The following is a 24,505-nucleotide window of genomic DNA, read 5'->3' as shown; positions in this document are numbered from 1 at the left end:
AACTAACCCTTTTTTGCACTTTGGGTAACTGTATATTTTGGGGCTTAGATCGACCAACACCCATGAAAACCTACCAAAACCCACACGTTTCTGAAAATTAGACACCCGGTAGAAGCCTCTTGTGATGTGGCTCATGTAGATCCCACAATGTTTTCTTACACACAAGGCCCTGCAAACTTCAAATATCCCCCCCAAATCGTGAATTTTCTTCACATTTGTCTGAGGGAAAGTTCTGGAATCAGTGAGGATCCACAAATTTCCTACCTCTCACCGTTCCCCCAGGACTACTGATAAAAATGGTACCTTATTGGGTGGGTTGGTCTAGCACCCATAACAGGAAAAGGCCAAAACATGCCCTGTGGAGATAACAAAGTTTCCTATTTAATAAAATGACCTGGTTTTGCAACGGGGTTAACTGCCATATTTGGGCTCAGGCTTGATGGCTACTCAGGAAAATGTACCAAACCCGGACATTTCTGAAAACTAGACAGCTAGTGGAATCCAGGGAGGTATGCATCATGTGGATCCTATGACGTTTTCTTACCCACAATGACATGCAAACCTGAAACTTTGTCTAAAATTGTGAAATTGTGCATTTTTCATGCATTTCTGACACAAACTTCCAGTAGCCGCACAATTCCTACCACTCGCCCCCAATTGTTTTTCACTTATATTTTTTTAACTGACATAGAATATATAGGTGTGTGTGTGTGTGTATGTATGTATATATATATATATATATATATATATATATATATTGTTTTTCTATTAAAAAAACAGAGGTTAAAGGGACGTTGTAGGCTCAGATTTTACATGCAAAAAAACATAGAAATTCAGCTGTTACAGTTAGTTATTTCAAGTATCTGTAACTCGTGGCCTAATTATATAATGCACCTCGGCCATGTACATTTTTCTCATCAATAATTTTACTGCAAATGTTAGTGATATTGTCAATGATGTCATAGAAGAGGTCATGAGTGATGTAATATCTGGGGTAATTAGCAGCTCATGGTGAAGGCGCGAGTTAATGTTACCTTAGGGCACGAGTTAGTTACTTGAAATAACTCTAACCCTGAATTTCTATTGTTTCGTGCGTGTGAAATCTGAACCTAACTATAATGCCCCTGTTACCTTTGTGTTTTTTTGTGAATATCTAGTTTTTTTTTTTTTTAAAGTTAAGTAAGACGCCAATTGCAGTGCACGGTGGAAGGAGGGAGATTTGGATGCTGGGCCTGACCTGGCATTGTTTTGCCCCCACCCAAGCTCGCTGATCCTGCCCCACTCCTCCTTGCCATCCATTGTCCAGATTCATGCCCCTGCTCTCTCTTGACAGCCCTGTGTATCTGTTGCACTGTTACAGCACTTCCCATATTCCCTGAACAGTTGGCTTGCTGCTCCACCCACCTTCTCACTGCCCTCTGTTATCAGAGTTCATTAACCAGCCCCCTCACCCCTGCCCTGCCTGGTCTGCTTAGGTTGATTAGCTCCTCCGTTTAGCTTGATGTCCCTGCCCACTCCACCTGCCCTTTGTTGCACACTCCTATTCACCCCTATTGGCCTCCTGCTTAGCCTCTGTGCTTAGCTTGCTGCCGTTACTCTCCTTCCCTTGCCCTATGAATGTCTGTGTGCATGCCCCTGCTTCTTCCTTTTTGCCCGCCATGTTCCATGGACCTGCCATTGCCCCTCCTATCTACTCTGAGTGTTTTGTTGAGCTGGCCCTGCCCCTCCCACCTGCCTAGCATGGTCAGATGGCTGCTGCCTGTCACTGCCACCTCTACTCTGCCTGTCCGAGTTCCATGCCCTTATCCCCTCCCTTCTGTCCTCCATGGTCCATTTTGCTGCCAATCCCGTCTGCTTCCATGCTCTCTTGTGCTGCAGCTGCTCCTCCTGCCTGCCTAGCGTGGTGTGTTGTGAAGGCCCTTCTCCTCCCCTCTCTTGTCTGAGTACAGGCCCTACCCCTCCTTTCTGTCATCCATGGTCCGTTGTGCATGCCCCTGCCCGCTCCCTCTTGCCCACCATGGCTGTTGTGCTGCCACTACTCTTTCCGCTTGCCATGCATGGTTTTCTGTGCTGCCACTGCCCCTCCCACCTGCCCTGTGTGGTCAGCTTGCTGCCCCTGACCTCCCACTAATCTTCTCTCTGTTATCTGCAGATAAGCCATTATAGTTTCACTGTTGCCCTCCAAGGTGTGTTTTGCTTCCATTGCTTGCAGTGCCCTCCTCACCTGCCCTCCATTTTATTTTTGGCAGTTTTATATAGCGCAAACTTGACCCGAAGGTATTGGTTGCTTTTACATGAGCACCTGTTACGTTACACAAGTATACATTCATTTTAGGTTAGTACAGGGAGATTAAGTGATTTGCCCAGCATCACAGGATGTTGTGCCAAGACTCGAACCTGGTTCCCCAGCTTCAAAGTCGGCAGCTCAGGTCATTACGCCACATCCTGCCCCTGGTCAGCTTTCTGCTCCTGCTCTGCCCCCTTACCACCTGCCCTCCATTTTCCATGTTCAAGCCACTATCCCCTCCCTCCTGCCTTGTCTGGTCCGCTTTCATGCCCCTGCCCTCTCCCGCCTGCCCTTCATGGTCGGTTAGGCTGTAACTGTCCCTCCTGTCTGTCTGGTACGGTCAGCCTGCTGCCCTTACCTCTTTCCTCTTATGTCCATGTCCATGCTCATGGCCCTGACCCCTCCCTCTTGCTTTCCATCGTCTGTTATGCTGCACTACCGTTCTACTTGCCCTGTGTGGTGTATTGTGCTGCTGCAACCCCTGATGCCTTTCCTTGTTTAGTGCCCCTGCCCATCTCCCTCCTGTCCCTACCCCATTCCTACTGCCCTCCATGATCCAACGTACCATTCTTGCCAACATTTTGAACATGGTAAGAGGGAACTTTTGGGGGAAAAAGCCCTGGAAATTAATTTTCCCCACTGACGTACATTGAAAAGGGTGAGATTTTAGTTAGAAGACAGATAAAGTAAATCCCTTTTGTGCTTAAAACCACTCCTGCCTAAATAGTGTCTGTTGGTATGTATGGTTGTACTGCCACTGCCTCTTCCTTCTGCTCTCAATGGTCTGTTATATTGCTGCAGCCTCTCTTTCCTATACTGCATGATGGATTTGTTTCCCCTGCCCTCCTTTCTTCTACTCTCCATGGTCCGTTGTGTTGCCACTGTCCCTCCCGTCTGTCCAGCTTGGTCAACTTGTCCCCTTTGCACCTCCTCCCTGCCCTCAATTATCTGAGTCTGTGCCCCTGACCTCTGCCACCCCACAATATTCCAATGAACCACTAGATTGACAACAATCTCTATCTATTACAAAAATGGGGCACACCTGACGTCATCTTGATGTAATCAAAACTGTTAATACCTGAAGCGTTTACTTTAGAATTATAAAAATTAGAGGGTCTTATTTCCGTGGAAATTATGGCCTAGTGCTCTAAAAAACTAGAATGAGGACATATTGCCTAAGTTCTTAAAAAGTGACGAAGCACTTATAAATTATTTGCTATCTTTGTTTTTTTTATCCAGTTGATCACTTGAGTATATGTTTCACTTAGGGAAGAGGATGTGGCATTACAGCCAGAGGTGCATACTTTGCAACTGGGGCACCAGGTTCGAGTTTTGGCGTCAGCTTAACATCCCATGATTCAGGGCAAATCACTTAATCTCTCCATGCCTAAAACCAAAAATGAATGTGTCCTTGTGTAATGTAACTGATCCTTGTGTAAAGCACTCCAATACCTTTGAGTAAAGTCTGCACTATGTAAAACTGCAAAACAAATAAAGAATTTAAGTGTTTTGCACACTTCTGACATTGGACTATACTTGGGCTACATTTGGGTGATATTTGTGCTACATTTGGGCTCATTTTTCTCTGGTGGCCATCTTGGGAGACTTATTTGTTATGAATCTCCCTTATTTCTTCATTAAATGCAGTATCCTGAGTAGAAAATGATTTCAGTTCCTTCAAGATGGTGTTAAGATGTGTCCCACTTTTGGCATAAATTCAGAATGTTGGCACTCTGGTTACTCATTAGAACATTGTAGTAAAGCCGCTGATTACCAGTGAGTTAACTGTCAATCTGCTGCTGATGTTGAAAGTGCATATTTCAGTCTGCATGTCAGAAAGTTTTAATGGAATAGAAGAGGAAGAGATTTGAGAACTCACTTGAAACATGTCCTAATTTCCTAATTTTTCTTTCTACAGCAGTAACCATAATTTCTAGGACAAAATGAACCCCCTTGTTTTGTTCCTTTCTGAATGAAATGTTTTAAGGTTTATTAGTTTGATTCAATCAAGATCGCTTAAGTTGTGCCACACTTTAACACTTTTGTCATAAATAATACCTTTAATGCTCTAGTTGTTCTTCAGAATACTCTGGGAAGCTGCAGTAGAACACAAGGGAATTAATTGACGGGCTCCTCCTGTTGGAATTTACTGACAATGTCAGACCTCATTCTCATATGGCTGAGAAAGATAGTGTGAATTAACAGAAAATACACTCTCATTTTAGCTTCTGGAGTACCTTCCATAACCTCTATGAGAAATTCAAGAGAAAATGGTTTTCTCTCATAAATGATTCTTGAAATCTGAGCTGTGTAAAAATCACCTCCCTCCTCGCCCTCTCTCCTCTGCAACCCACCCTCGAGCAGGTCCTGAACCTTTACTCCGTCGCTGCCAAAGTGTTCTGTGCTCTGTACTGAGCCTCCCTCCTGCCCTTATATTGCCCTCTGTTTGTCCGCTGTTCTTCGTGCCTGTTTTGCCCTCCTTTTTTTCTGCTATTGTGATTGCAGTCCCACACATCGTGCCCTGGCTGCGCTCTCCCCAGGACCTACTTAAAGTTAAACGCAAGCCTGTCTGCACCTGGAACACATCCAGTGCCAGGACCCCTGGATCTGCAGCACGGCACCGATACTCCTCTGACGAGATCTGAATACTCATGCCGAAGACCAGGAACACAGACTGTAGCATCGCCTCGATCCACAAAAGGCCCCTTATCCTGCCACAACTGCCTCTTCTCCTGCAACGTATAAACCACCACTACCTCTGCCCAACAGACTCCCAACCACAACTCATCTGCGCACTACTCAACGTCCGATCCCTCTGCAAGCATGGTATGGAAATATGGGCCACCATACCCACCCTAACCCCGACATAATGTTAATCACTGACATCCTCCCCCCCTAACGATATTGCAACCACCCCGACAGACAAGGCGGGGACATCGCCATTATCCACTGGAACTCCCTCAACTGCACTGCTTCAGACGACGGCTCAAAACCGATCATGGAACACCTCAACTTCCAGATCAAGCCTGATCCCAAAACCACCATCAGAGGAACCCTTGCCTACAGATCCCCTGGCCCCCCACCACAGCTTCTGCAACTCTATCCCAGAATTAATTGCCCCTCTGGCAATCAACTCCAACCACTACATCTTCCTGGGGGCCCTGAACTGGCTCCTAGAAGACCTGGATGATGCCAACTCCACCTCGCTCCTTGAAAACATGAGCATCATCGGCCTTTCACAGTTGGTCACAGACTCCACGCGCAGCGCAGGACACATATTAAACCACATCTTTTCTACCAGCGACAGAGCCAAATTCTCCTACACAACAGAGATAACCTGGACTGACCACAACATCGCCCACCTCACCATTGACGGACAGCCTGAAGCCCTGACGAGCCCACCTCTCCCCCAAACATCCCACGACGCAACTACAACAAAGTCACTGAAGCCCCCGGATCACCACCCTCAAAGAAGCTAGACCCATCTCTGCAGACACCCTTGACCCTGCATGCAGAACTTCTCCAGCTGGATCTACTCTGCCGCTGACACCATCGCCCACTGAAAAACTTTACCAGCTGCAAACCCACCAAGCAAGCCAGATGGTTCACCCAAGAACTTCTGCCCCTCAAGCGTCATTGGAGTAAACTAGAGAGACACTGGAGATCCAACAAGACCGCCGCCAAGCTCGACTCCTTCAGGTCCATCCTAAACAGCTACCACCACTGACTCGGGGAGACCAAGGAAGAAGCACTCCCCACCCGCATCGAAGCAATCTCCAACCATGCCAAACAACTCTTCAGTCTCGTCATACAATTCTCCTGCCCCTCCGCCACAGAGAAAACGACCTACCCCTCCTAAGCCCTCTGCGACACGCTATCGGATTACTTTCACCACAAGATTGCCGACATCTACAGCAAATTTGACCCCCAGCTCACCTACTCGACTGCACCCAAACCCTCCCCCCCTACCAGCTCACAAACTGGAAGCAGGTCTCCACCGAAGACACCATCTCCTCTTGAGCACCATCCACTCTGGATTCCCTATAGACCCCTGCTAGCACCACTTCTACAACCTGGGGAAAGAAGTAATTTGGAATCTCTCACAGAAATCCTCAACACCTCCATCTCCACATCGTCAAGCCCCTCCTCAAGAAACTCTCAGCCAACCCCACAAAAAAAAAAACTATTACCCTATCTCGCTCCTCCCCTTCCCAGCCAAAAGTCTTGGAAAAGGCCATCAACCGACAGTTCACGGACAACCCCCAAGACAGCAACTTGCTCGACCATCCCAATCCGGCTTCTGGCCCTACCTCAGCACTGAGACCGCCCTGATTCCAGCAACCAACACCATCAGGCGTCTCCGTGACCTAGGGGGAACAGCTGCCCTCACCCTCCTTGATTTATCGGCAGCCGTCAACACAGTCTCACACCACTCTCTCATCCCCACACTCATCACGAGACTTCACCGCATTGGCATCCACGACAACACACTCAACTGGATCGCCTCCTTCCTCTTTGGCCGAACACAGAGGATCCTCCTACCACCCTTTGCTTCTGCACCCAAAGACATCATCATCAGCAGCATTTCAAGGGCTCCTCCCACAGCCCCACCTTCTTCAACACCTACATGACCCCACTGGCAGACATTGCACGTACCCACAGACACAATATCATCTCCTTCGCCAGCGACAACCAGATCGTCTTATCTCTCAGATGAAGCCACCACACGAACCACCTTCCAGAACACCATGACCGACATCGCTATCTGGACATCTGGACAAGGACCACCTGCCTCAACTTAAGACTAAACAGAGGTTTTATTCTTTGTGAACAAGCCCTCCCCCTGGGATGACACGTGGTGCCCCGCCGCCCTCTGCCCCACTCCCACTGCCACCAGCCACGCTCGAAACCTTGGAATTATCCTGGATACCCATATAAAAAACCGTCTTACAATCTACCGACTGACCAGAGAACCCTGCTCAGCCACCATTCCCCAGGCCCACGTCTCCGACATCGGTCGCAACTACTCAGAGGTCATTCCTCATACCTCACCACCAAGTCCTGGAATGACCTCCTCCTTCACCTGCACACCTCCTGTTCTCTGAAAGATTTCAGAACGAAGCTTCAAGACTTGGCTCTTAAATCGCCATTTCCATCCAGACGAGGCTTGCAGCATCCTACCTGTTCCTGGAGACCTCCCAGGCACAGCCCCCCCTCCCCTAGTGACTAGACACACTGTGCAAGATCACCTTGATTGATTGACCTTAGAACATACCACAATTCCTAAAATTTGTATGCACCATCAACAAATGATTTATATTGTAACTAAACTTTATTATCACCCTTTATACGTTCTCCTTTTTGTGACCCTCAAAACCTGCCATTCACTACAGTGCGTTTCAGTGGGGTGCTACTACCATAAAATTAGGTCCCAAGATGGCTGCCAGCACTTCCTGGTTGAAGTGGTAAAAGCCAATTCAAACTCCCCATGAGATGTGTGCTTATGCTCTGCCCAGACACTACCGAATGGATTTACACCAAATAAAAAAGCGTGCTTTCTGGACCAAGAGCTACCTTTCTGCCAAATTTGGCTCAGTTCCGACCAGTAGTTCAGGCTGTAGTGGAGTTTAAAGGAATTAACCTGGGAAACGCACTGTTCCATGGCAGGTGTAGCTGTAGATACACATGCTTTGCATAAGTCCGCCATCTAGTGTCGGGCTTCGAGAGTTACAAGTTGTTTTCTTTGAAAAATCTTTTCGAGTCACGAGATCGAGTAACTCCTCCTGTCGGTGATACTGTGCATGGGCATCGAGTCCTTTGTTATATTTTCTTTCTGCCGTCGAGTTCGGACATGTTTCCTCTCAACCCAGTGAATCTCGGTTCAGTATCTTCTGAACTTTATTCCACCTTTCTTTTAACATCAGTATAGGCTTCGATTGTGCTTTCTATACTTTATAGTCGATCTGAGTTACATCGTCGGGGCCTACTTACGCCCTTTTTGGGCCTACTTCATGCCATTTTTGGGCCTACTTTGACAAACTTTAGTCGAAGAATGATAGGATGATAGAACAAACTCCATTTCGGTTCAGTCCTCAGTGGCACTCCAAGTTTCCTTACACTGACCATCACTTGGGGTGTAATCTGCGTCTGTCTCCAGAACACAGAGAAGAGACCTGTGACGCCTGTAGATCGTTTCGATCAATGAAGACTCTCTGGGACTGAAGAGCACGTCGAATAGAAATGGCATCCTAGTCAACAGAAGACACACCTGACATCTTCGTAGAAGAGCACGCGCAGGACGAAGTAGGACAAAGCACAGCCTTCTCCATTAAAGACTCTGACTCGGATCGAGACTCTGATTTCGAAAGCCAATCCATCTCACCCGCGCAGTACATGAGTACATCAACCCCATCGCACTAAACAAAGACTATTAAAAAGACTCCTGAATTGGTAATCAGTCCTCTACTGCCCTGGGGCCGTCGTTGGAGATGAAAAATACATTCCGATGACTAACCTTCGGGTTTGGTACTGAAAATACATAAGACCAAAATGCATTTGGCACCGACCAAACAGACAGCTACATCTGTGTTGGTATTGAGCCTAAAATCAGACATTTCTACGGAAGAGCCGAAAAAGTTAACTTCATTTTCGGAGCTGACATTTTTGGCTTGAGTCAAACATTCAGTGTCCAAACCTTCGGAATCTAAATCTGCCATCATTAAACATTCTGCAGTTACTGAGGAGTCATCTTCCATAGAACCAATACTTGAAGTGATGGATGCTGAGCAGTGCAAGCTTTAAATACAAAAAGGAACAGGAAGGATCATAGCCTCTTCTCCTGAGCCAGTTAAGAGGAAACTCACTTTTCAAGAGACTTTGGACACTGGGCCTCCACCTAAGAAACTGTCTAAGGAAAAGAAGAAGGAAAAGGCTACAGAGCAACCTCCGCTTTCACCACCACATTCTCCTTTATTTCCTTCTACCCCACCACCTCCACCCTCTCCTACATATTCCACACAATTCTCTCCACAAACATCAGCATCACCTCATAGGGATAACTATGGCAACAAAACCAGGGATCACACTTCTACTATAGAGGTTCATTTAGAGGTTCATACAGAAGCTCAAGGTTCATACAGAAGTTCAGTTAGAGGTTCATACAGAAGCACAAACAATAGAGGAAGAGGTAAAACATCTTCCTCTAGAGGTTCCTCCACCTCAACAAAACAGTGGCTTTTTACAAATCCCCACAATGCATGCATCTCCTCTGGGGGGGGGGGGGTGGAAGACTGGTAAATGTTTTACATTTTTATCCATAATGGTATAACATCACCACAGATCAGTGGGTTCTATCAATTATCCAACATGGCTATTGTCTAGAACTCATTTTCACTCCACCAAACATTCCTCCTCGTTTCCACAAACTCTCTCATGACAATCTTACTCTGTGAAAAGAGGAGGTACACTCTGCTCTTTTTAAAGGGGCTATAGAACCAGTACCGACTCCTCAGCAAGGGTTAGGAGTATACTCACTTTGCTTCCTCATACCCAAAAAGGTTGGTTCATTAAGACAAATTTTAGACCTCAGGCCTCTCACTCCATACATACTTTCAGAGCATTTCCACATGGTCACTCTGCAAGATGGTATTTCTCTATTACAGCAAGGGGCTTACATGACAGCATTGGATCTCAAAGACGCTTATTTCCATATTCCCATACATCCAGCATACCATAAATATCTAAGATTTGTCATTGCATGCAAGGTATTACTGTTCGGGTTAACAGCAGCCCCAAGAGTACTCACAAAATGCTTGGCAGCAGCAGCAGCATTTCTCAGAAGACCACGCATACATGTTTGAAAAGATGTGACAAGAATGAAGATTCCTGGTAGGATCAAAGAGAGTGGAGCCGCCAAGAGCAGCACCAGCACCCATATGGAAGCTTAATCCAGTTACTCTGACAGCTCATGGCAGAACCATTTAAACCGATGCACAAGACAGAATTGAAGTTCTTAACCCTGGAGTCAGTGTTCCTAATGGCCATCACTTCACTCTGCTGGGTCAGTGAGCTGCAAGCTCTGACAATCCTAAAACCATACCTTCAAATCCAGAAGGACAGGGTTGTTCTGAGAACGAACCCAGAGTTTCTACCACAGGTGGTATCGCCATTTCACTTTAACCAGAGCATCTAACTGCAGGCTTTTTTTCAGGACTGATGCAAAGAGGGCACTTCATACCTGTGACATGCAGAGATGTACTACATACAGGAGACCAAAGTAATCCAGAAGGGGACCCATCTCTTCCTCTCCTTTGCCAGTGCAAGCAGCTGTACACTGGTAACCAAAGAAACAACTGCACAATGAATAGAGGAAACTATCAATCTATGGTATGAAAGGCCGGGGAACACTTTCCCCACACAAACCGAGAGGGCACTCAACCAGGAAGAAGGGCATAACCCTAGTGTTCCTGGCAAACAAACCACTTGCCGACATCTCCATGGCTGCCACCCCGGCATCCCCACACATCTTCACGAAATATCTGTGCTTCTGTGTTCAAATGGATGTGCACGCAGTGATGAGATAAAAGGTACTATGACCTCTGTTTGACAATTCATCCACATTTCATCCTGTCTTTCCCAAGGAACCAAACACAACTACGTAATGAGATGTACAGCATGTGAATCCAGAAAAAAATCATGCTGCAAAACAAAATGGCTACTTAACAGTAGGAGTAATTTTGCAGCCTGCAGAGTTTTCTAGATTTACATGCAACCCTCCTGTCTCCCCAGAAATGGCAGAGAGCAAACAGATGTGGAAAACAGCGATTGAAGACGCATGTAAGTTTGTAGAATGGCATACGCGGGGAAAAAAAAAGACAAAAAGAAAAAAATCTGAAGATGGCGGTTACTCGCAGGAACTTCCAGGGCTCCGTCTGACATCACACAAGGGATGGACTTACCACCAACTGGTGACTGACAGTGCCCATAGACAAAAACAATAAAAAAACAATGGTAAAACATAGATGTTTAATGGATGTGTGGCTGTAGGTACACATGCTCTGCATACTCCTGCCATCTAGTGTTGTGTCCGGGTATGTGCAAGTTGTTTTTCTTCAAAGAAGTTTCTCGGATCACAAGTCAAATTGATAATTCGCATGGGCATGGACTCCATTGTTAGATTGTTTTCTTTCCGCCATTGGGTTCAGACGTGTTCTTCGATGCTCTGGTTTGAGATCTTTTTCAGGCTACCTTCGGTCCATTGTTAACCTCTTTACCCGTCAGACTCCATTTCGGTTCTGTCCCAGCTGCCAAGTGAAATACCCGCACACCGACCTCCATCAGGTTTGCGGCCTGTGTCTGTCTCTGTTAGAAATTGGGTCTCTAGTTGGCAGGGGTATGCACCCAGTGCAAATAGGAACCACATTCCTAGTCAGGGTAATTCTCAACACAGCCTAAATTATCCTGTTCTCACCCCTCAGTAGCTTGGTACAGAGCAGTCCGGCTTAACTTAGAAGGCAATGTGTGAAGTATTTGTGCAATAACTCACACAGTAACCGAGTTAAAACACCACAAAATTCGCCACAACTGATTAGGAAAATAGATAATATTTATCTGAATAAAATAAGACCAAAACAACAAAAATCCAATATTCACAAGTCAATATATCACTTTTTAAGGGTTTAAATAAGTCTCGATCTTTAAGAATCAGAGGTTGTATTCTTTGATCACAAAGTACCTTGAATGTGTCAAAAATAGCGATTCCGAGGAGCTGCAGAGGAGGAGAAGCGTCAAAAAGTAAAGCGATGCATTGATTATTTTTTTTTTTCCCCTGTGTGGCTGGCAAAGGTGATGTGAGGTTTCTTGCCACAATGTAAGGTGATGCATCGGTTTCCAGGAGCACAGCCTTTATTCCTCACTGCAATGCAGGGATACTTTGATGCCCAGGAACGATGCGTTGAAAACCCAGAACTCATTGAGCAGACAACAGGTGCTGCATTGATCTGGCAGGCAATGCAGTGATTTTTCAGCCACATAACAATTGCTGCGTCAATCCGGCAGGAATTGCATCAAATTTAGCTGACATTGCATCAGTTTTCCAACCGCTCGTTTTTCTCTTCTTTGGTGAAGTCTTTGAAAGCCCTGAGACCTCAGAACAGGAGGCACGCTCAATCCAAGCCCTTGGAGGGCGCTTGAGGAGGAAGGCAAAGTCCTTCCAGCAGAACCCGGGGTCAGCAGGCAGGAGGGCAACAAGCAGGCCAGCAGTCCTTCCAGCAAAGCAGTCCAGATGAGTCATTTGGGAAGCCAGGCGGTCCCTCTGACAGAGTCCAGTTGCAGATCCAGAAGTATCTGATTTGGTGGGGTCACAGACCCATTATATATATATCCAAAAGTGCCTTTGAAGTGGAGGAAACTTCAAAGAATTGTTTTGAATTTCACAGGTTCCCATTCAAACAATTTCTGTCTGCCAGGAGCTCTGTGGGGGTTATCAGTCCTTTTTGTGATGGCAGGCCACTGGCTTTTGAAGTGTAAGAGGGAGCCCCTCCATCCTTCCTGTCCAGGGAAACCCATCTGTATGCAGATGAATGCAGATGCAGCTGAGTTTCCTGTGTTTATGGATGTCTGGGTGGAATGCACAAGGGGGCTGTCAACTAACACGACGAGATGTGGATTAGAGACAGGCTGTAAGGCACAGTTGACAGTAAGGTCAGAGAAATGCCTACTTTCTAAAAGTGGCATTTCTAAAGTAGAAGTGTAAAATCCAACTTCACCAGTAAGTAGGATTTCTCACTACCATTCCAACCCTACCAAATGTGAAAGGATTTCTCCTTTTAAATCAGAAATTACTACTTAAAAGCATATGAGGGAATTTATAATGCTAGCCTATGAGAGGAGCAGGCTTTACAGTAGTGAAAAATGACTGTGGGGGATTTTCACTACAGGACATGTAAAACTTGTGCTGCCATTTACTTGCATGGCACCCTGCTATATGGGTTTCCTAGGGTCTACCATAGGGGTGACTGATATGTATTAAACGGGTATTTTAAGGCTTGGCAAGTAGTTTTAAATGCTAAGTCGAAGTGGCATTTAAACTGCACACAAAGGCCTGGCAATGGCAGACCAGAGACATGGGGCTACTTATGTGGGTGGCACAATCAGTCCTGCAGGCCCACTAGTATCATTTAGTTTACAGGCCCTGGGCACATCTAATGCACTTTACTAGGGACTTACAAGTAAACTAAATATGCCAATTGGGTATGAGCCAATGTTACCATGTTCTAAGGAATGAGCACATGCACTGTAGCGTTAGCAGTGTTAAAATACCAAAGTCCTAAATCCAACAAAATGAGGTCAGAAAAAGAGGAGGAGGAAGGCACAAAGTTTGGTGTGACGCCTCAGAGAGGGTAATTTTCCAACAGTCTCCACCCACAATGAGGAAAATTGTGAGACCTGTCGATCTTTTTGGTCAAAGAAACCAGTGCAGGATCGTCGGGTGCATCAGAGAGATATACAGCGCAAAGACCTGGAAGAGACACTGGACATTTTCGATCACCACTATGTTGAATAAGAGGAAGACATGCACGAGGCCTCAGCAGCAGAGGAAGAGGCTTTTTCCATACTGGACTCTGAGTCAGACTCAAAAATCGAGCTTGGCATGCAGATGCAAGATCTTCCTTCAGGACAGCATGCGGTGAGTGCCCATGTCCCTGCTCAGCCCACCAAGAGACATTCAGTTCTGACTGCAAATATAGCTCCTTGGTAACCACTGCTGACAGGCCATGGAAGGTATTGGCCATCTGCTAAGGATGCCCTTGCGTTGGACGCAGCTCCGAAAGCCAAGTCGAAACCTCCTGCAGCCGTACAGGACCGCCCAATCCTGGTGCTGAGCCGACCATCTGCATCATCGGCTCCGAGCACCTCAGCTTCCACCATTTCACCTCCGACCACCTCAGCACCGGAACCGATCCTAGAGACTTACTGACAGGCTTGAACTGAAGCAAAATAATATTCACTATGCACTCTACTTGTCAATTTTGGCCACCAGTTCTCTACAGCCATTTTTGCCTGCTTATCCTTCACCTCCTCAACTTCCCTCACCATCAACTCCTTCATTGCATCACTCTGATATACATGATGTTACTCCACAGGGTTCCCGGCAATATTACACTGGGGTCAGGGAGGGGAGATGATGTCAATCAGCCACCCACAGATCCATGGGACACTCATAATATTGATTCCCCGACAACCCTCACCCAGGAACTACCAACCCAGACCGCTACCCAGCAAGCTATCACCCCCCAGATGATGTAACCTCATCCAGGACCTTAAAGCTAGGGCAGCTGCATATCATCAGGTCCCTGACACGAAAACCCTATAGAGGATGATTTTCTCTTAAGACACTTTCTCCTACTACTAGGGCATGCCAATATTTGCCCATGTTAAAAGGGATGACCTGTCACATAGATAAGATCTTTAAATGTCCAGTACTCGTCTGTGTTATTACACAAAGGGTGATTAAAAATACAAAACTGCACCCTCAGACCCTCCCTACATCATGAGCCAACTCCCTACAGACTCACTGGTAGTATCTAATGCCTGTAAGTTGGCTAATTTTCAAACAGCAGATGCCCCTCCACCTGATAAGGAGTCCAAGCTCATTAATGCATCAGGTAAAAGGGTGGCAGTAAAGGCAGCCAACACACTGACGAATTGCCAACACTCAAGGGCTGTTGACAAGGTACGACATAGCCCGCTAGGATGAACTGGAGGAACTCCTCCAACATCTCCCTGAGAAGTACAAGAAAAAAGGCTAACAAATTGTTCATGAGGGTAAACTGATTTCGAACAACTCAATCAGATGTGCTGTTGATGTAGTGGGCACAGCTGCCTGGGGCTTAAATACAAGCATACTATTGCTCAAACTCCTGGCTACACATTTCTGGCTTTAAACCAGAAGTACAGCATACACTTGTGAATGCCCCCTTTGACCAACAGCATCTTTTTGGTCTCCAGGTGGATCAAACTTTAGGAAAAAAAAGAAGAAAGATATAGAAGTTGCCAAATCCATGGGGGCACTTCAGACTCCCACTTCTCGTGGCTCCTTTCGGTGTCCCACATACAAAAGGCACCAAAACATCATCATCAGATGCATCTACCTCCTCTTTTAGGCAACAGTATTAAACCTCCCCTTCAAGGGGATATTACAGAGACATATATTGGGTACACAACTCAAAAGGTCTTGAAAAGGGTTCCTCCACTCGCGCTACCCCATCCAGATCCCACTGACCATCTTGCACCTGTTGGGGAATGTCTACAGCTTTTCTTCCCCACTTTGAAAACCATAACAACAGACCAGTGGGTGTTGGACATTTTCCTAAATGGTTATTGTCTGGAGCTCATCAAAACACCTCCAAACATCCCATCTCACAAACACAAACTTTCCATAGAGCATTTAAATTTGCTGAAAAAAGTACAGGCTCTCATTCACAAAGGGTCCTTTCAGTCTGTTCCTCATAATCAGCAAGGCACAGGAGTATACTCCCTATAGTGTCTAATTCCCAAAAAAAGATGGATCACTTCAGCCTATTTCAGACCTCCGGCCACTAAATAGTTATATCCTGTCAGAACATTTTCATATGGTAACTGCAGGATGTGATCCCTCTGCTACAACAGGGTGACTTTGTCTGCAGTGGACGCATACTTTCACAGTATCTATCCAGCTCACTCCAGATACCTCGGGCTCATTATACAGGTAAAACATTTTGAGTTCAAATTGCTCCCACTCTGAGTCACTCCCGCACCTTCTATGTTCACCAAATGTCTGGCCGTAATCACAGCACATCTGCACAGACAGTGCTTTTATGTCTTCCCATATCTCGATGACCGACTCATCAAATCCAGTAAGCTTTCATTGTACCTGCAACACACCCAGAACACTACACACCAGGGGTCCGCAAACTGTTCTGTCGCAAGAGCTATTTCTGATCAGTAAAACTCATTGTGAGCTACCGAAGGCTAAACAACTTACACATTATTACAAAACACCCCCATGCCCAGCGTCCTTGGCTTTAAGCCTAATGCACATCCAGATACTATGGTTTGAACAAAATACTTTGTCTAAGGGTACTATGAGAGGGCTGCCATGTGCGTCAGTGAGAGTGTGGTCTTTGGGGATGTATGAACATGTGTGCTTATGAATGGGCTATATGTGTATGGGTAGCTGAGAGCCTGTGTCCTATGTACTTGTGGCACAGGACATACCTTTCGCCATACGTGGCACTGTTACATAAACATACAACCATTTTTTTAAATGGTAGAAATGTAAAGTGCAAAAATGTTCATAATGTGGAACTTTTTTTCTGCAGTTTAAGCTTTTCCCATTTAAACAAAAAAAATGACTTTTTCAATTATAAAATTATAAATATAGCACAGTTATCTACTGCCAACTGGGAGCAAGTGGCCTGCTGTTTGTAAATGCAACACTTTGAAAAAAGAAAAAGGGGTCAATTAAAATGAAAGTTAACTTAACTTTTCATTTTAATTTTCTCGAGTTTAATAGCATTGAGAAACCTCATTTTGTTCCCATGCCCCAATATTGAGTTGGTTAAGATTTAAATACCTTAGTTCTTCACCTTTGTGTCCTAGGTCGTAAATCTGACTCCAGCACTGCTCTTTATCAGGCCTTGCGATCTGGAGCCGGATGATAATAAAAAAGTAAAATAAACACAGCTTCCCTTAACATTAAAAGGAAAATTGTGACCCTGTGCTTATTTAAAAATGAACTCCAAGGCTGTAAGCTTCTTTGAAGGGGTCTGGAAGCTACTCGTAGCTTGCGATTGACTGGTTGGTGACACCTGCTGTACACCTTCATCAACTGAGGTTTACCATCAACGTACAGAAATCACACCTTCATCTTTCACATGTTCAGCTGTATCTAGGAGCTATCATCAACACGCAGCTAGGGTTAGCTAACCTGAATGCAGTCAGGATTCAGAACATCACAACCCTGATGCAACCGCTTCATGCCAATCAACGCTTAACAGTCAGAACAGTTCAGCGCCTTTTAGCTATGGTGGCATTTTGCATTGCAATTGTACCACATGCAGAACTACACATGGGCCCGTTGCAGGAATGTCTGGCGAGTCAATGTCTCAGTCACAAGGCAATTACAAGATCTAGTGTTGGTAGACAGCTGCACTCATCACTCTCTGCAGTGGTGGAACACACACAACCTCTCAAAAGGGTGGCCGTTCCTCCACCCTGTTCCCCAGATAGTTCTCATAGAGGTCGCGTCCCTTACAAGATGGGTTTGCTCATCTACAGGACCTCACAATCCAGGGTCTCCAAACACCAAGTCCTACACAACTTCACAGAGGTTCAAGCCATTGATCTATCACTCAAAGCCTTCTTAGTTCACCTGACAGGCAAGGTTGTCTTAATCCGGACAGGCACCACAACAGCTATGTCTTATCTACAGAAACAAGGGGGGGCACTCTCTGCATTTATCACGCCCATCTCAGACGAGTTGGCAGTGGGCAATATGTCACCACATGCACCTGTTAGTGGAACACCTCCTGGGGATGGACAACAACTTTGCCAACCTCCTCAGCAGGATGCAGCAGCCATCCCATGAATAGGAACTCCAGCCCCAAGTCCTCCTCCCATACTTTCACAGATGAGGGTTTCCACACATAGATCTGTTCACAACGGCAGGCAGTGCAAAATGCCCACTCTTGGTCTCCAGGCTCCCACACCCACTTTATAAAGGCAATGCTCTATGGATTAACTGGTCAGGGATATTTGCCTACGCTTTTCCACCTCTCCCTCTTGTTCCATTTGTGGTTCGGAAGCTCAGGCAACCGTCTCTCTCCCTCATTCCATCAGCTCCCACTTGAGCTTAACATCCATGGTTCACCACACTACTCAAGCTCTCTGTAGTTCCCCATGAGAAGCTTCCCCTCAAGCAGGATCTTCTTACTCCGAACAATGGAGAAATCAGGCATCCAAATCCAAAGAAACTCAACCCTGTGATTTGGCTCCTGAAGTCATAGAATTTGGATACTTGACTCTCCCTCCAGAATGCTTGGCCATTCTTAAGGAGGTACGTACCCCCCCAACCAGAGCATGTTATGCTTCTATGTGGAAAAGTTTTTTTTTTCTATTGCCATAACACACATTGATCCCTCAAATGCAACTTTTCTAAATATTGTCTGCTATTTACTTCATTTACCTCTGGTCTAGTGTGCACTTCAGTACGCCTGCATCTGGCTGCTGTAGCTACCTACCTGCAAACCAGACAATATGTATCATTGTTTAAAGTACCAGTTATTAGGGCATTCATGGAAGGCCTTAAAAGAATAATTACAACCATGGTTCCCCCATGCACCGCCTTGAAATCTCAACATTGTACTGACCAGACTTATGGATCCACCATTTGAACCTTTGCATAACTGCCCTCTTCATTTCCTGTCATGGAAGGTAGCCTTTTTAGTAGCAATCACTACCCATACAGGTGTTAGTGAGATGTGGGCACTAACCTTGGAAGAATCTTTTTTCCAACTACACAGGGATAGGATAGTCCTTTGAATTAACCCAAAATTCCTCCCATATCTAAATCTGGCATTCGAAGATGAATAAGTAAATGCATTCAAAACTTGTTACGCCAAAGCAAAGCTAAAAGAACTTTGCCCACACCTCTTAGAGCACACTGTACCCATAAGATAGGAGCATCTATGGCTTTCCTGGGCAATATTCCAATAGCTGAGATTTGTAAAGCAGCTCCATGGTCCACTCCACACATTTTCACTAAACATTACTGCATGGATGTATTAGCATGCCAACAAGCAAATGTAGGACAGGCAGTGCTGTGTACCCTTTTTCAAACAACTGCACCACCCAGAGGATAGCCACCTGTTTCTGGAGGGTACTGCTTTACAGTCTGTGCAGAGCATGTGTATCTACAGCCACACATGCCATCAAACCAATCACAATACTTATCCTGTAAGTATCTGTACATGGCATGTAGTGCTATAGATGCACATGCGCCCACCCTCCTCCCCGGACACCTGTGACCTTTGCAGTATCTTATTATACTTTCATATACATGGACATCTCTTTCTAACACTTACTCACACTCTATTTTCACCCAACTGCGGGAAAACAGTGGAGACAAAGTCCATGCGCATTATCACCGAGAGGAGGAGTTACTTTGACTCGTGTCTCGAGAAACTTCTTTGAAGAAAAACAACTTGCTCACATCCGGACCCAAAACTAGATAGCAGGAGTATGCAGAGCATGTGAATCCACGGCACTACTTGCCACGAACAAACGGTTACAGGGTAAGTAACATGATCCTTACCTGTAGTTTCCAATTTTTCGATGGAGAGTAGTTCTTTTACATGGAACACTCTGCAACACAATATAGCTGACAATCTAAACTGCTCATCTGAAATGTCTGTTCTTCTAGCAGAGTTTTTAAGCATAGGATTTACATGGTGCTATCCACTGTGAACTATAAAAGTGACAAAGTCCTTTGCCATGTTTTCAGCTCAGTCTTTAAGAATAGGATGAGCTAGTGCCATTCACGCCAAGCTGAAAAATTACAAATGGCTTTTGCCACTCCAGGCACTGCTTTACAGTTTTGGATTGGTAAAATACCATTCAAGCCAACCTGAAACAAATAAAAAAAAAGTCCCTGACACATTATTAGAGCTTGCCAGAGAGACCAACGAGAGACATCTTTGTCCAGACGCAATGGAGAAAAAAATGTGTAAACTACACAGAGTTCCCTACTTTGTTATTGCATCATGTGTGTGGCACTCAAAGCCTGATACGGTGTTGCTTTGACTTCTACTGGGTGGTCCCTTGTGTCTGGACAAAGCTATGTTTCTCTGACTTGCTTGAAACGTGTTAGGGACTGTTTTTTATTTGTTTCAGGTTGGCTGGAATCAACATGGCAAATTTTGTGCATTGTTTCACATTTTAACTCCCACAGGAATCTTTCAGCCTGATTTAGAGTTGGGCTGATGAGATAGTCATCACATCTGTGATGGAGTAAACCGTCCGCCGAACTGTAAACCAGGCCCTTTGCTTCCTGTTGTAGAAAATATAAGGCAGGAATTACACTAAGTGAGGCAGGAGACTACAATTTTTCTTGGTATGATGTAAGTCCGTTCTCATGTTTCTAAGTTATTGACTTTGCAAAAATCTGAGCTTTTTGGACCTTTAATTTGCTGATTGTCCGAGGATCTGTGAATGCTTGGAGGAGCCGCAAAATACATTTACACTAAAGGAGTGTCATTGGATGAGGGAGCTTCTTTTCTCCAGTCATGCACTCCTGATTCATGAATCCGGCTGGGGATTTGGATATCCAGCACTTTCACATTACAGAGAAAGTTAATTTGAAGCCACCATTATACACAATGTGGTGCATCAAGCACCACACTAGGACAAATTAAGAAAAATAAGGCATAATGCTGAAGGCTGAGTATAGCCTGACAACTAGGCCCATAAGAAGAATCAACCAAGGGACCTTCTGCATCAAAATAATATTTCTGTGGGGTTTGAGGATCTACTGCAGAATTTATGATCCTAAAGTCTGCATATGACACTGTGGATCACCTTATTCACAAACCTGGCCCTGGATCTGTGAATTATGAGGTAAAAAAGCACAGTATGACTCTCCACAGCTGTAGAAGACCAATGGCTGTGTGCAGCTAGCATTCCTCACAGGGCCTGGCTATAGCGCAGACCCCGCAGCCAGCCCCTGCTCTGCATAGATGATGGTCATGTGCAGCTGATGTGGCTGCTGTCAGAGGGGTGGGCAAAGGTTCTGACTTTTTGCAGAGTCTGTGCACAGTCAGGAGTTGCCTACTGTTCACAGTGAGTTGGGTGCAGGCCCATTCATTAAGTGACACCTTGCGTACAACCCCCACTGCACATGGCTGAAGGTTAGGCGAATTGGGATGTATTTGCTATAATAGAAATTGGATATTATTTCCTCAAAGTAAAAATAGAAATTCACAGGAGAAAGTCAGTTGATGTGGTGATGGTTTGCTTGGCTGTTTTGTGAGTTATGCTTTGCGCCACTATCCTTAACTGGTGCATGTTAAGTGTCTTTTTTTTTTTTTTTTTTTATTCTTTTTTTTTTTTTTTTATTATTCCTGAACTATTATTGTACTACAACATTTTTAAATGAGTATGTGTGTGTGTTAGAAGAGATGCCATTGGTTGTAAAAGTGCTCCTGGATCCCTCACTTGGGCAGCACTATTCATGACTTCCTTCCTGGAGTTTTGTTGCTGTTTGTGCAAGCCTTTCATTAACAATGTGACTTTTTTTTTAGTCTGTTGTTTAGTTGCCCAGTAGACATGCATGATGTTTTCACTTTGTTGTCTCCTGCAGGAATTAGAGCGGAACCCTGGAGACCCTAAGTGGTTGGACGTTATTGAGAAAGATCTTCACAGACAGTTTCCCTTCCATGAAATGTTTGCAGCCAGAGGAGGACACGGGTGAGAAAGTGAATGTGTGAGGCACGGAGAATAGGACAGGACAAGAGCTATATGGCTGAGATTAGAGGCTGATCGAAGGGAAGAATTGCATGGACTGCATTGATGGAAATGTAGCAGGGAAAGTGGCGATTGTTTTTTTTACGGCTGTAGCAGTGTAATAATAAATGTATGTGGTGTGGCCTGAGGGGCTAAGATGGCGGTCGCTCCTTAATCGATCTCCGTAGTAAATCCCCCATGATCTGACTGCAAGCCACCAACTCTGCTGCTGTCCCAAGATTTCCAGATATCTCCATGAACGGAGAAGAGCCAGGGGTGGCACATTCCAGATGATCAGACCCATCCGAGACCTGCGATTGGTGCTCCATGACGGAGGTGGGGCAAAGAAGGAGGCTGGGCGGCTGAGGCGGATGCGATGGGTGGTCACAACGCAGCCCGAAACCCCTCAGGGACTGTCATCTGCAACAGCTGACCTTCCCCAGATGATGCAGCAGTGGGTGAGGGGCCCTTGACACCCCTTCGAAGGAGAGTATGATGCAGTCCGCCGAGACGGGCCGGGGGCGTAGTCTAGGGCCCGTTGCCACAGAGGATGAATTCCTGCGGCCTAACGCCTTAAAGTCCAGTGGAAGTCCAGCATGGCTGGGGCTCTGGCGGTCCTGCTTCTCCCATTCCCCCCACACTCCCCTGCGGAGACTGAGGGGGAGGCAGCCTGGATTGGACAGGTCCTGTCGGGGTGAGAGACAAAGCCATGCACCGCACTGGGAGCAGCGAAGCAGAGGGCCTCCCTAATCCATTCCATTTCAGTGGAGGACTGATTGTTGTCCTTGGAACCTGTATGTGTTTCCTGCTGATGCCTTCCTCCCACCGCGCTTGGCCTGCCCCCACCTTAAGATCTGCCCAATGAAACAATCCTACTATCCTTACAGTATATAGAATACATCTGATAGAGACTTCTAGTTGCAGATTCCTTACCTTAGAATTTTCCCCCAGGCGTCAGACTGGATCCGGAGACTGGATCCGGAGATTTTTTTCTTCGAGCAATACCCTTGTGCGTCGGTAGGTGGTGTCCGTCAACTCCATAGGCGTCGTGGTCGCCGTGATAACGTCGGGAGTAGTACATAGACGCCGCACTCGCGCAGTGACGTCATTTATTTTCTTTCCGCGCCACGCGCTGATCCGAGAGAGCTACCCTCGGCTATATTTTGGTCGAATTCGACCATTTTGTCTATTTTTTGCTGCGACCTTTGGTGCGTTGAGGATGTCCACAAAGACCGGGTTCAAGCCGTGCGAGGACTGCCACCGCATGATGTCGGTGACGGACCCTCATCGTGTCTGCCTGTGGTGCCTCGAGCACGACCACGACCCGAAGTCGTGCTTCAAGTGCCGGGCGATGCATCCGAAGGCTTTGAGGGAGCGGTCCCTAAAGCTGACGACAGCCCGGCACTCGACTCCACGTAGATCCCGATCTCGCTCGAGAGGAAGGTCTCGATCGGGCGCGGAGCCACCACCACTCGTCTTCTTCAAAATCTTCGGGTCAAGGTAAGAAGAAGTCGAAGAAGTCCCATCGCTCTCCGACTTCACCCCGTCGCTCGGTTGACGCAACGTGGGACGAGCGTCCACGAACTAGGCCTCCGTCCTCGGAGCCTACGTCTGGGTCGACTCTGCGCTTCCCCAAATTTCCCAGAGCAACCCCCGCCCAACTCAAGGAGTTCTATGAGGCCATGCGCCTCATCTTTGGGTGTGCCGACCCCAAAATGGCACCTTCGGGCCCAAGGGGCTTGGCTGAGGGGCCTTTGGGTTCTGCGCCGGTGGCTTTGGCCCCGGCCACTGAGGTCGCCTCCAGATCCGTGCGTGGATCCGCACCGCCGCCGGTCGTACAGTCGAGACCTTCCCCGGCGCCGGGTCGTTTAGCGATGCTCCTGACGCCGGTAGTGCCCACTATCGACGTCGACCCGATTCTTATTCCCGACGACTTGGAGTCGGAGCGGGGTCGGCCGACGCCGCCATCGGCTTCAGTGGACCCTATTTGCCCGAGGTCGGATTCTGACCCATTTTCCTATGAGTACAAATACGGGGAGGAATTGGAGGGATCCCTGGACCCTTATGAATACCAGGAAGACCCTACTATGGACTGGGCACAGGACTTGGGCGAAGCCAGTGGTCTTGATACTTCTCCTGACTCTGGCATGCTGTCTTCTCCTTCCGTGGCTATGGTGGAAGGAGCTACCTATGGTATGGTGGTTAGAAGGGCGGCTGAGGTCCTTGGCCTTGAGCTACCTACTGTCGAAGTCAGGTCTAACCTCCTGACGGAGGTGCTTCAGCCTGGGGCTTCTACATCTGAACCCCTTCTCCCATTTAATGAAGCTCTCACTGACGTCCTTTTGGGTATATGGTCCAAACCCAACACAGGGGCTCCTGTGAACAGGATGATCGCTCGCCGCGATTGGCCTGTGCCAAACGACCCGAAGTTCCTGTCCCAACATCCTACGCCTGATAGTCTTGTTATCCAGGCATCCTCTTCTTCCTCCGGACGCGTTCCCTTCCGCACCCCCTGATAGGGAATCCAAAAGTTGGAACAATTTGGAAAGAATTTATTTTCTTCCTCCAGCCTCGCGCTGCGGTCCGTGAACACCGCATGCCTTTTGGGCCGTTATTCCCACTCCCTGTGGGATACGGTTGCGCAAGTCCTGCCGCACATACCGTAGGAGGCACGTGCTA

At 46.6% G+C, this 24,505-nt stretch overlaps 1 protein-coding gene across 1 annotated transcript in view; it reads left to right on the top strand.

Annotated features, from left to right (window-relative positions):
• TBC1D10B (TBC1 domain family member 10B) overlaps window positions 1-24,505 on the top strand; it is a 255,385-nt gene that overhangs the window by 112,172 nt on the left and 118,708 nt on the right. The window contains exon 4 of the mRNA XM_069244376.1: window positions 21,684-21,790. Within this exon, the coding sequence (XP_069100477.1) occupies window positions 21,684-21,790 (107 nt within the window). The remainder of the gene's footprint in view (window positions 1-21,683; window positions 21,791-24,505) is intronic.

The sequence above is a fragment of the Pleurodeles waltl genome, chromosome 7 (assembly GCF_031143425.1).
Source record: "Pleurodeles waltl isolate 20211129_DDA chromosome 7, aPleWal1.hap1.20221129, whole genome shotgun sequence".
Taxonomy (NCBI): Eukaryota; Metazoa; Chordata; class Amphibia; order Caudata; family Salamandridae; genus Pleurodeles; species Pleurodeles waltl.
The sequence above is the reverse complement of the archived record's forward strand: the minus strand, read 5'-3'. Positions and strand labels throughout refer to the sequence as shown.